Source organism: Antrostomus carolinensis, unplaced genomic scaffold (assembly GCF_000700745.2).
Source record: "Antrostomus carolinensis isolate BGI_N321 unplaced genomic scaffold, ASM70074v2 scaffold7730, whole genome shotgun sequence".
Classification (NCBI taxonomy): Eukaryota; Metazoa; Chordata; class Aves; order Caprimulgiformes; family Caprimulgidae; genus Antrostomus; species Antrostomus carolinensis.
In genome coordinates, this window is record NW_010288994.1 from 1 (window position 1) to 13,759 (window position 13,759).

General features: G+C 37.0%; 1 protein-coding gene across 1 annotated transcript; it reads left to right on the plus strand.

Moving 5' to 3' along the window:
• Positions 1-390: 390 nt before the first annotated feature.
• Positions 391-6,545, plus strand: LOC104519541 (cysteine-rich hydrophobic domain-containing protein 1; the record flags this gene model as incomplete). The annotated part of the gene is made up of 5 exons (XM_010168483.2): positions 391-507; positions 1,457-1,626; positions 4,414-4,470; positions 4,699-4,758; positions 5,562-6,545. Coding segments are annotated over 5 exons (455 nt in total), but the record flags the coding sequence as incomplete, so codon positions are not given.
• Between the last annotated feature and the right edge of the window lie 7,214 nt (positions 6,546-13,759).

Genomic DNA, 13,759 nt, shown 5'->3' on the forward strand with positions numbered 1-13,759 from the left:
TAATCACAGTGTCAAATTATGTTCCTATATATACAAACTTAGGCCTGGCTTGTGTATAAAGCCAGATGACCTCTGGCTCCATACACCATGGTGATCTGAATGGCCAGGAAACAGATGTTGTATTTATTTACTCCCTTTCCTGCAATGTTTTAATGAATTTAGTTTTTGTGACTAGGCGGAGGTAGCAGAATCAGGCCCTCTCCATTTCCTGTCCCATAGTTTTGCTCCTTTGGTGAAAGGAGTCTTTGTCATTAAATTAATGCCTTTGTTGTTGTTGCCCTTGTTTGCAGAATCAAATGAACAGAGTTGGGCTTGCGTAGTTGGAAGGATTATGCAGTAGTGGCTCGGCTTTGTATACAGACTAATTCTAAGAGCTTTTTTCTTCAACAGGGCAAGTAGTTAGGAAAGATTTTGTTGCTGTTTTTCTGCGTAGTTGTGTCTGCCTCGTCAAGTCTATTGAAGTTGGATCAGATTATTCTGCTTTGAGTGTTCAGATGCTGGATTGTGGTACAGTTAAAGAGTGCTGTCTTGGAGTCAGTGCCACAATTCCATATTTTACTTGTCAGTTATAAGTTATTTAGATTCTGTAGAGAGGTGAGGGATTTAGGTATGTAAGTAGATAAATGCTCTCACTTTTTTTGTAAGAAACATGCTGCTATCAGAGAAAGGAGCTTATTTCTGATAGAAAACGTAGTTTTCCACTGTGACTCTGCAGTGGCAATATATAGAAAATATTATTTTGAGTAAACTCTGCTGAATATTCCTTAATTTAAATAAGTTGTTTTTCATCAGCTAGGTTTTATTCATAACCCTGTAAAAGATGCTTTTTTTTTTTTTTTTTTTTGCATTTAATATAATCCAGTATGTGTGTCTCCAGACTTCCCTAAGTTAGGAAGCAGCCACAAGTGAAGTTGTGGCCTCATGTTGATCTGGACCACTTCAGGAATTTATTTGTGGGTGGAGGTCCACCTTCACCCAGGCACACTGTAGGCTTGCATTGATATGAAGTTAATTTGGACAATATTATCCTTTTTAGTATGTTACACACAAGTGTTTTTACTAGGAAGCTGCCCTGCATTCTGTTGGAAACAAGATACCTGTCATTCTTCCATCTGTTTTGGTCAGCATAGCCAGTGCGTACATTGCACAGCTGTGTCCAACTTCTAGTTTTGTTTGGGGCCACTATGTTATCAGGACAATTCATTTATTAATGGTGCAATAAAGAAAGATGAGGCTGTTTATCTAAGTGATGTTTAGCTTTTTAATGCAAGATTTGTAAAGCATGCACTATAAATGAATTTTGTTACAGGGAAGTGACCTTTCATGCCCACTGGGTGACCAGTGGTTTAGAAGATGGGGTCATGTTGTATAATAATACTGTGTTTCATTTGCATTTTAACCTGTAGAGGCAATTATCAAGAAAACACACCTGTAATGGCTTTCCACTGAAGTTCAGCACTTTTATTACAGGTTGCCCCAGAAGAATTCAAGACCAGCATCGGTCGTGTGAATGCCTGTTTAAGAAAGAATCTCCCTGTCAATGTAAAATGGCTGCTGTGTGGCTGTCTGTGCTGCTGCTGCACACTGGGCTGTAGCTTGTGGCCTGTAGTCTGTCTTAACAAAAGAGTAAGTATATGTTTCATTCTTCTTATTCTATTTATTTTGCAATTACTGATAACATTAAATAATGTTTAATAGTATCATCCCAATTTCAAACCCCTTTTTTTGTCTCACTTCCATTCAAAAGGTTATTCCATTTTCCATTCCTTGCAAAATAGAAAAAATATGTTAATGAAGTAAATGATACAAAATTGCAAATTAAATTAATAGTTTTAGGAATAGCTAATCCCATCTCATTTCGAAGAACAGCATGGATTATATGATAACCTAAATTTCCAGGATTTCTAAAGGTCTCAGAATTGAATTAAATGAGTGTAGAACGGGACATTGACCTTCAAAGACTGCCTGAACTGGAGAGAAAATTACTTTTCCTCTTCTCACTTACACCCCTCACACCCAAGAATTTTTTTTTTATATATATATATTAAAAAATAACTTTTTTTATTTGTATGTAGTAGTTACCATAACTGTGCTGTGGTTTCTCTGACGTATTTTATTGTGCTGTTTCTATTAAGAACCAATACTTTTTTTTTTCCTATTCAGGAAGTTTAAAGACTTCCTTTTTTTATATATATGTATTTTTTTTTTCCAACAGAAAGTTGACAACTCTTGTAATCAGGTCCAAAGCAATAATTCTGAAAAGAGCTTTAGCAATATCAAGTAAATACGATCCTAATTACCTCTGTGGTTTACATTTAGAATCAATTTATCACTGCAGTAAATGTTTAGGAAATACATAAATAGCTATAGTGTAATGATATTCTTTGCAGCTATGTAGTTTGTGAGACTTGTAGCCATAAGATCTTATTATCCTCAAATGTAAATAGTATGTAGGTGCACTAGTGAAAAAACTCTCACGCTTGTCAATTTAATTATAGGAAAAGTTCTTAAGTAAAAATCTGTTTAAAAATACTACTTCTGGCTTTTGGGAGTTTATAATCTGTAATAAAACAAACTGAAAGCAAAACCAAGTAATAGGCATTGCTTTTCAGAGAAAATAAAACAGAAGTGTTTTGCCAGACTTTCCAACTTGCTCAAGAAAATAACAGTTGCATTGACTGAGGTTTTGGTTGGAAAAGTAAATTAAATGCACTAAAGGCATAACACATACCTTGTTGAACTGCTAATTGGTGTAGCCTCTGTCACTAAAATGTTCCAGAACTTGTTTTAGCTCTTTTTAGCTGCTTTTAGAAACATTCTTATTGCAGAGGAATATACTTTAGGTAATGAGATGGAATATTTGCTGTTTTAAAAGCGTATTTAATGTTCTTGTGCTAGTAAAAATCTAAATAAATGCCCATATGATGTTGTAGTGTTAATATAATTCTCAGGGATGCAAATAATATGTATTAAGTAGGAATAAGGAAGATTGTGTTACTTCATGTGACTTCTGTGGGTATGTGTGTGTGTGTATATAAGAGCGATTTGATCACTCTAACAATCACAAGTATAAGATGGTTCTTATTTTTCTCTTGTGGTGGGTTCAGCCTGGTCAGCAACTAAGCACCCACCAGCCACTTGCTTACTCACTCCACCTCAAGCAGGATGGGGGAGAGAATCAGAAGAGCAAAAGTGAGAAAAACTTGTGTGTTGAGATAAAGACAGTGTAATAAGTTGAAGGAGAAAAAGAGAAGAAAACCCAAATGATGCAAAGGTAAATCACCTGCCACCTCACACCAGCAGAATGATGCACAGCCTGTCTCTGGGCAGTGGGCTACTTCGGAAAGAACAGCCCCCAGTTTTATTGCTGAGTGTGGTGTTACATGGCATGGAATATCTCTGGTCAACGTTGTTCAGCAATAGCTAAAACCCTGATGTGGTATCAACACTTGTAGTCATAGATCTAAAACACAGCACCGTACAAGCTGCTGCCAAGAAAATTAACTCCAGCCCAGCCAGTCCCTGTACACTCATCTGTCAACAAAAAGCATTATGAGATCCAAAGGCTGGAATATGAAACTAAATTGAAACAGGTAACAACACATACTTTTTAATTCCAAGGATAGCTTTGTCACTGGAAAAATTTACAAAGAAGTGGTGGATTCTCCACCGTTAAGTCTTTAACTCGGGATTGGATAGCTTTGTAACTTTTTTTAACGAGATGGTGGACCTCACCTACTGTTATTAGCTTTAGCAAAGAAATTGGTGGATGGAATTCTGTGGCATACTGTGCAGGAACTAGAGTAGATCATTACAGTGGTCTTTTTGTGACCTTAAAAATTGCTGAAACTCCAGAAATCTCCTCTCCCACAGCTGTGGAAAGAACAGAACGGGAAGGTCATATGCACTTTGGTATCCAGAAGTTGAAAATACAGGCACTGTTTGTTGTGAGCAGGAGTTCTGTGATGTTGAAATTTTTTTTCAGGATTCACATAACAATTACATCAGCAAAATCTGGAAATTACATGCATGTAAATTACGTGTTGTCAGTAGACCCCCTGTAGTGAGTGCAGTATTTGGCCAAGAGAATTTGGGGGATTCTGTTTTGTTGGCTTGTAGGTAAAAAAATTAAATTCAAAAGGACCTCTTACTAAGTAAATGAATTCTGGGAAAGTTGCAGTCCTAAGTTAACAAAAAACCTGTGGGTGGCTTTTTTCCCTGAAGAAGATCTGATGTTGAGGAGTGAGGAATTGAAGTGATAGGATTTCCACCTGTAATTTCTTTTGCTTGGTTCTGCTTTTATAAAACTAACTTATTTTAAATTAATGCTAAGCCAGAAATGCAATAGTAAGATTCTTCTGGATGATGCTGCATACTGAACCATTAATAATACAGTTTTGACTTATTTTTTAGACTAGAAGATCAATTCAGAAGTTATTAGAATGGGAAAATAACAGACTATATCATAAGGTAAGAAAAGCTACAATGCTTGTTTTTTTTCAGCTTTAATAATAGTGAGTTTTGCATAATTGACATGTATGAATTTTACAATGTTGTTTTAATTCCATACTTTATACTGATCTTAAACCTGTGTCCTAAGTTCCAGATCCTAATCATTTGATACTGCAAATGCTTGTTACGTTACTCATGAAAACAATGCTGTGGTATGCATTAATCCTCTGATAATTATTTTCTTAGCTTGGTTTGCACTGGAAGTTGAGTAAAAGGAAATGCGAAACTAGCAATATGATGGAATATGTAAGTATTAGTTCTCTTACTTATTTGGTATTCAACATAACTATGATTTTATAGAGAAAATCCTCAACTTACTAGACTGTCACCTATCAAAAAAAATCTCTCAGAAAAATGTGTAGTTGTGCTTGACATACACCCATGAAGGCCATTTTTAAGAAGAGCAGATGTGGCATATATTGAGATTTAGAAATTATCACCACTAAACAAGTTTTTGCTTCATAACAATTCTGTGTTTGCACTGCAGGTACACTTGTTTTGGTCTGTAATTTGTAATGAGGAAGACCCACTGGGACTTTGTGCATTGGTGTGATTTTCACACCAGTCCATAATTCTTTAACTTATCCACCTTTTCCATTGGTATTCATAATTACTTTGGTTAAAATTCTTTGTGCAGAAATATTGCATTTTTATTGTAGTGTGGTTTTTGTCTCTTTTTTTTTTTTGCTAGCTCTGAATTTCATAAAGTTTTAACCAAGACATTCAGCCAAGACCAATCTTAGGAAAACAGAATTCAAACTATATCTGTGGTCCTACTACTGCCCCATCCACTGTCATATATAGCCACAAAGATTGTGTAGGCTTGAAGAAAAGTGATAGTGACCCTAAAAAAGTCAAGTGTCCAGAAGCCCTGTAGTTCAAAATTATTGAACCCTCTCCTTTGTTACTCTGGGAAATATTCCCTCCTTACAGAGTATCTCGGATATGTTTAGTCTTATGTAATAGCTAATGTTGCATGGAAATTGTGTTGAAGGTTTGAATTTTTTGGTTACTGTGTTCTGTTCTTGTCTTTTTCCCTTCTTCAACAGGTAATATTAATAGAGTTCTTACCAAAATATCCCATATTTCGACCTGACTGAGGAACAACATTTGATCTTTCATGTTACCTGTCATTTTCTACCCTTAGTGCCTTGTAGATGATTTTGGAAAGAAGATGGTCTACTTTGCTGTGACTTAAAAATGTTCTTCAGTAGAATATTTTCCTTGCTATGTTACTTTCTTTTGTTAAGAAGAGAACAATTTGCACATTTTTTTTTTTTTTATGTTAAATGAGGCTTCTGTGTTGCACTCTGAATTTTTAACATTAACTGATATAGTTGCCACTAGGGATCTAACATCAGTGCTGCTTAAACTTGTTCTGAGCATGCTGCCTTATTAATTTCTATATTTGGTGTCCTCAAATGTACATCCTAATGCCGTGTCATACTATATTTCCTTCTAAACGTCACAATCCTATAAACTCTCAGTAGAAATGTCCAGGTAAGAGTCTAGTAGTAATGATTTTAGTATAACTTGCTTGCATAGGACTTGCAATCAACAGCACTGGTTTTGTCCTGCACTTTGCAAAATCATCATTTACATTAGGGGGTTAATTATTTTACCCACTATGGATTTGTAAATATTGACTCTTTGCATAATCTGAAGTGTGGTATGCCAAGGTTTACAGAATGTAATATAGCTCTTATTCTATTGCCAACAGTTCAACATCATTTTATTGGTTACATTTGCTAGTATCCCTCTGCATGTATAGACCCATTCACATGCTGTTTTTATGGTAAAGCCATAATGAGTTTGTACATACTATCAGATGTGTAGGGCTCAGTTGCACTTTTAGTAAATGGATGAAAAATGCATAGCATTTCTGTCTTTTTTAAGTATTTCAGTTGTTTGTAGCATCTGAAATAGGAAGCTGAAATACTGTTCACCTTTGAAAAAGTTGTATTTGTGGGGTAGATGGCTGCTGCCCTTAGCAAAATATCCTAAGCCCTCTTTTTAAGTTAGGAATATATGAATTTGAAGGAAAAAATGTTTCATACTTGGATACCTTTATTACTAAGGAGAACAATTTGAAACAGGCCAATCAAGGCTGAAGTAACATTTTTATTACTTTGGAGGTGTGGTAGTACTTCAGCATTTTAACGGTTAAGTGACACGGCATCCTTTCCAGTGGAAATAAGTTTTATCTGAATCAGAGTAGTATTTCAAAATATGCTCGTGGGAGGAAGTGCATGAGTTGAAAGGGTTCATGTTTTGGCATTCAGGCATAGTCTAAAAAGCCACATATGCCTTGTGGAATTCACAAGTATTTTTAGATTCTTCCCTGTTTGCCTGATCTCAGGAAGGGAAATAATTGTAGAAAAACTTCCTGTAATGGTTGGCCTAAGCAAGACCACTTCATAATAGTAAGCAAATGAAAATTGATGCAATTTCTATTAACTAGAAATAAAAAAATCGGAGAAAACCCAGCAGATCTCTGGGTATCTGCAAGTGTGATGAATATCACAGTAAGTGTCCAGGCATTTCTTTGCGGCAGCTTGACTCCTTGCAACATCATCCCAAGTTGCTTTTTAGTTTCAGGGTGACTTGGGATTTCCTCTGAATGTATTTGCATCTTTTCAGTATGCAATATTGTATTAAAATATAGTATTTGTAAGACCATCACATTCTAATAACTGTAGTAGGCCAGATTTCTTGTACACAGTGTTTACAAAAGGCCAGTTTTATACAAGGTGTTATTTTCAATCAAATTTCATGCTGTTCTTACTGTACAGCTGAGGGGTGTCAGACTCCAGCATTTGCAGTATTTTCCAATCTGACTGATGCTTCAGACTCTGAAATCCATATGCTTAGTACAGAGGTTTCATTTGACTGGTAGATTGGTAACAACTAACTGTATAATTGTATTTGTAACTTAATTTGAATAAAAAACTACTGTGTTGCTTCAATTTAAAGTTAGCTACATCTTGCAACTCACATCACAGAACCAAGCAGAGTGTTCTCTCCGATTTATTCTTTTGAGGATGAGTGTTAACTGGAAAGCAGAGAAAATACGTAAAGGCAGAAGAATGCAGTGTAAACCAAAACTGAAATAGCACACCCAATTCTACATTATTTCCCTTACAGATAAGTTTCTGGAGTAAATGAAGGGAACTTAGCTTAATTAACAGAACAATTGAAGTTTCTTACTATTATGCCAGAACTTTGTTAGTAATTTTCTTTTATTTTTGTAAGAAACTCAAGAAATTTCAGCAGGTTCTGATTTTCTTCTTTATGTGACTGTATTTTCAAAATATTATTTTCCAACTGAGAGAACAGGCAAGCTGAATGAGAGTTCTAGTAATTGCCAGTGGTGAATGCTGAGCAGTCTTCAGTCTCGCTGCTAAAGAAATCCTCTTCAGTTTGTGCTGACTTCATCATATTAAGTTCAGAATTTATTAGCCTGATTTGTCTTGTTTCTGTGAAGTGCTGTGCCAAGCTGGGAGCTACAGGAGCCCCCAGTCCCTCTGGGCTGCTCCTTGGCCACCCCAAGCTGCTATAGAACCAGAGATCCAAGGCAGAACAAGCTCTTGGCTTTGCTTTCCCACCCTCATCCCTTTGTCCCCTTTCGATGGCCACATCCAGTGCCACAGGCTGCTCTGCCCACAGCAGATTATCTGCCCTTGGGTCTCTCCTGGGCACTGTGAGGCACTTGAGCACAGAATATTAGTTTTTAAAGTTTACATTTTAAATATGTAAATTCTATACACTTTACTTTTCCTTATTTATTAATTGTATAGCCTTCAAACCATGAAAGGGTTTCTTCTTTTTGTATTTGAATAAACATTTAAATACATGACCATAAAGCAACTAGTAAAGAATATGAGAGCCAAAACTGCCATTTACAGTAAGCTCCATGTTTTAATAAGTAGATAAATTTGCATTAAAATGCAAAACCAGTATGCAGTATTATATTTACATCTGAAAAATGCAAGTTCTGTAGCTCAGTTAAATACGAAGGCAGCTGTGAGTACTGCTGTGAACTCTGTGCACTTCTGTTCTGCCCACAGGTTGTTGTTTTTTTGCCTGGGCTATCCTTTGCTTTAATATAAAAACATCCAGTGGGTAATTATACAGTTCGAGTATAAGATCAATGATCTTAAATATATTTTCCAACTAAAACAATTCTAGGATTTGATATCTCCCAAGACTGAAAGTCTCATTTCTGACCATAAGAAGTCAGCATGAATTGGTAAACCTATTTATGGAGGATACTTATTAATTGGAGAAATAATTTGTAGCAATATAACAAGAGATTAACGCTAGCAAAGTGTAGTGGAAGTGGTAAAGAAAGTGCCTTGACTGGTTCCAACAAAAGAGAAAATATTGTGCAGAGAGTAAGGAGAAAAGGGAACTAGTAACTCAGTTGTTTGAGTTTGCAGCAGATTTTTAAGTGGTTACTGTCTACCAAGTCAATGTTTAAATTTTCATATAAACATGTTGACACTAACTTTCCTTTCTAGTTTTTATCTAGGAAATAGTTGCGTTTGTATCTAGTAAGTTTTTGTATCTAAGGAGTATCGAAGTATTAAAGAATGCTGGCAGAGCATCCAAGCTCTTACCTACTGATTCCCCACCTGCATCTGTGAAGTTGTTTTTACTGTAGGAGGGGGGAAAAAAAAAAAAGAGTGCTCCAAGACATGCACAGACAAGTCTAGGAAATGTGGATATAGATGGGTGACTTTAAAACAGAAAAACATTTTTGCTAAATCTGGATAAATTTAAAAAAAAGGTTCCTAAGCTTTCCTTGATAGGTACAAAACGCCATATGCAAAAACAAAAATATATGTTTATTCTCCCACTATGACAGTTTAATACACTTACTTGTCAACACACTACCATTGGAGCAATAAAAATGTCAAGCTATTAATATTAAATGTAAATATTTTTTTCATTTTAGTAAGCAATGTTATGTGATTCTTCTACCATTTTTTTTTTGTTTTGTTTTCTGCTTTTGGTGCTCTTACAGTGTTGTAACATTACTTGTACTGCTTAAGAAAAGTGGTTTTGTTTAAGCTGTATGAAACTGTTCTTAACATTTTTATTCTGTTTACAAGTGAACAGCCACTTTTTTAACAGGACCTCATGTCTTGAAAGTTGTTTTTTTGAGTTTTTTTGTTTCGTTTTTTTAAATGAAAATAAAATTCTAACTGAGCTCACTTTCTACAGTTTACTGCAGTGGCTTATGCCATTAAAAGAAGCTGGAAGTCAGACGTGCTTAATCACTTCGAGACATTTTTCTTTAATTAAATGCAAAGATGAAAACTTTTGAATAGTGCAATGTTTTTATGAAAAAAGAAAATCTTTTGTGTCTCCCCATAGCAGTGTGCTGATCAGCTGCGAATGGAATGGCGGTGGTTTTCTTTAAATGAGACACATTTCTGATACGGCCAGATCAGGTGCTTGTCTTGGGACTTAAAGCATGGTTTGACTGGTTTAAAGATCAAGACTTGGAAAGCTTAGCAAGGCTTTCCAAAAAAAAAGAAAACTGCAGAATGATCGTCACATTTAGTCTTCCAGATAATTTGTTTGGTTGGCTTACAGACCCTCTGTTTTAAGGACTTCTTGTTGGAGTCTTTTGCTGCAGCATTCCTCTCCGAAAAGCAGAGGGTTTTCTCCTATGCTAGTTGCACCTCAAAGGGAGCCTAACCTGACTGTGGATTGTGTGTGTGTGTATGTTAGCAAAATAAATCACTGGCTTATATAAAGGATTGTGAACATAGGACAATGCAGCCTTTTGTGTGTGTTAACAGGCTAGCTTTGTAGCTGTGAAAGCAGGACTTCAAATTAAAGCCTTTGGCTCATCCCTGAGGGAGGAATATTGCATTCCTGAAATGGGCACGTGCAATGTTTTTGTTGAAAGTTGGTGTCCTCAGTTATTTTAGACAAATACAGGAGCATCTGGGTTGATGTGCTGTTTAAGCATGGAACCGTTACTGAATATTGTTTGAGAAATTTAGAGAATGTTACTGTGGTGTTAGGCCAAATATAGGAATGTTGGGCTGCGTCATGAAGCTCATCCCCTGTTAGGGTTTGAGATGTAATTGCCTAGACTACCAGCAAAGATCCATTTTAAGAGTATTTGGGATTTGGACCTGACTTTTACTATTGGAAGGCAGTTTTAGAACTGTTTGATAGTGAAGCTTACTGTAATGTCTGAGCCAGTGTATTTATAACGCTATATGTCTGTCATGTCAGTGGTGTTCTTCAGCATAAATAGTTGAAGTGTTCCAGATGAGTTTAGTTTTCTAGTTAAGCTTATAGAGCCGTAAACCCTCTTAGTCTTCATTTGCTAGACAAGATGAAATGTTAGTCTCTTCTCAAAAGCAAAGTTCTCTGTTTCTGATCATCATACTTGCATTTGCTGGCATTTATTCCAGTTTAAATTAATTTTCTTTGAATAAGGGTGACCAGAAACAATTGGATATTCCAGATAATGGCTCATGGCTAAAACACCAAGTATTTAAATGTAGACAGTTCCCTCTCTGTGAAAATAATGTGATCCATTTAAAGGATCGTTTGGGACTTTCTCTGTTCAGTAATTTCCAGCTTACACAGCTCCCACAGACACTCATTCCCAGTCCTATCAGTCCACAGTCATCATTTGACACTTTCTACTGTTGAATTTCTCAATACTTACAGTACAGTGGTCCTCCTAGTCCTCTAACTCAATTCTCGTATATGCGCTCCCATTCCTCCTGTAAAAAAACCAAAACAACAAAAAGCAAACCTTTGTCACTGACTGATTCCATCTGCAAAGTTAAAAATGTTTTTACCAAAAAGATTAATTCCAAGATTGATACCAGAATTCTGCTTGTAATTTTCTAAAAGCCCTTTTACTTAGTCCTTTATCTAACAATTTTTTTCTATTATTTCTCTATCTGACTGAACCAATAATTTCCTCGTTGTAGTTTATCTGGTAGATCTAACCTGTTTGGCCTTTGTTGATTTACAGCTATTTGTTTTGTAAACATGTGAACAGGGCAGAATTGGGTCTAGGCTAAACTACTGAATTTTCTGTGTTTTCTTTCATCACTGTATCTGTTTAGAGGATTGATTCATAGTAGCCTTCTTTTGAATGGTAAATTTAAATTTCTGCAGGAAATAGATTTAAACAAAAGGTAATTAATGATCTGTATTTAGTGTAAATTATGTGATGTGCAAGCCTAAACGAGTAATTGAAAATTCCTGGCCCTCCAGACATGACCTACAGGCATATCCTTGGACATCGATGACAATGGCGTGTCTGAATGGGTAGTGGTTGTGATGGATGCCCAATTTGAGATGTTTTGAAGCCATATGACTCACAGAATATGGTCTGTTAGGTCTTTCTGCAAACAATAGCATGATGTTTGAGTGCATAAAATGGCTCAGAGTGCCCAGATAATAATGGGAATGGCTCAGAGAAACCATGGCAAGCTGGTACAGCTCAGCAGTGCCAGGCAGTTCATGAACTTAATTCCACACTAGTTTCCTACATACCTGAACATTTCATCCTTCATCAAAGACTAATTTAAATGACAGTCTAGTGGATGGTGAAGTCCATAACCACAGAAGGTCGGACCACATCTTAATCTGAGCTAGATTATCAAGTGCAAAGTTGTAAATTGAAAACTAAGCAGCCAGTTATCCTAACTGCTGTTTCCATCAGAGCACAAATAAGTTCCTTGCAAATATAGTTTAATTCTGTTTCCATGAGAGTACAAATAAGTTCCTTGCAAATATAGTTTAATTACTATTGGGTTTGGGGGTTTTGGTGGGTAGGGGGTTGTTGGGTTGGTTTTGTTTTTTTTTTTTCGTTGGTTTTGGTGGGTAGGGGGTTGTTGGGTTAGTTTTGGGTTTTTTTTTTTCTTTTTAGATAATTCTCAAGTGTTTGTAAATTTCAAGTGCTGGTTTGGGACCATCTGGGAAAAAAACCCAAACCAACACAACTATTGTAAATCTGTTAATATGCAAGAGTTGTTGCCCATTGCTGAGGCTCTTCAGGGTGAGCAGCAATTTTTCCACCTCTGTGGGAGTTCGTCTGAAACCATTGGTAGTGTATGATCAGGGGATCTCAGGGGTTGACTCAATCTACTTCAGGGGCCCTGTGGAACAGTTGTCTAATTCCTGTGGCAGTTGCTATGGTGAGCATTTGTTCAGTATTTCTTTCTACCTGTAGCAGAAAGCAGGGGACAATGAGAAGGAATGGATCATAGCCACACTTGAACCACAAAGAGAAGAGACATTTCCGAAGTAACTTTTTGATACAGTGTTTTTTGTCATGGTTGAGTGGATGGAAAAGGTAACTTGCTTTACGATTCTTTATAATTTTTGGTAGCATTGAGTAGTGCTGAAAAATCACATTGCTGTAAGTTACCATGTAGTATTGATGGAATTAAGAACTGTGAAACTCAGAGAGGGTGATACTAACTGGTACAGCTACCCTAAGGCAGAAGCTACCAGATGGTTTTGAATTGCAGAAGAATAATCATCAGGCACTACATCTTGAGGGTGTGAAATGTGAATATCACTTAGGAGCTGCAAAGCCAGAAATGGGTCATGTAAATCCCACCCAAAGTACTGAACTCTTTCATAGTGTCACAAACTGTTCTGTGAATACTGCTGTAGTGGCAGAGCAGCTGTTAGGACTTGTGAATTGAACACAAATGGCATTATTTGCCTCCAGGCTCTTCCAAAAAGTTATTTGGCAATCGCGCTGGGCCCCTCGAGCCCTTCGGGGAAGCTGCAAACATGATGCCCATGAGCGTTGGGCTCAAGAGCCACAATTGAGCTATGCAGGTAGCTGAAACTTTCCAGAGCCTTAATCTTACCAGAGTCATGGGGAGAGGTTGAAGGAAACCTTGATATTTTAGAAAACAAATGTTGGTATTTTAGAGCAACTTGCTCTAGTAAAAATGTCCCTGCTCACTGCAGGGGTTGGACTGGGTGACCTTTGAAGCTCCCTTCCAACCCAAACCAGTCTGTGATTGTCACTGTGACAGCCGCAGTGCCGGACAGCGCAGCTGTAGAACGCAGGCGCTTGGTTCTGCGTGGGAAGCCGTTGTTCAACCGAGTGTGTGTCAGGGCTGTGGCTGCAGAGCTCACACCGCCCCTGGTCAGGGAGGTTCCTGAGGGACAGAGGAGCGGGGGCGCTGGTGCTGCTGGGCTCTTGGGACCAGGCTGGAATCTGACTGGGAGATGGGAACCT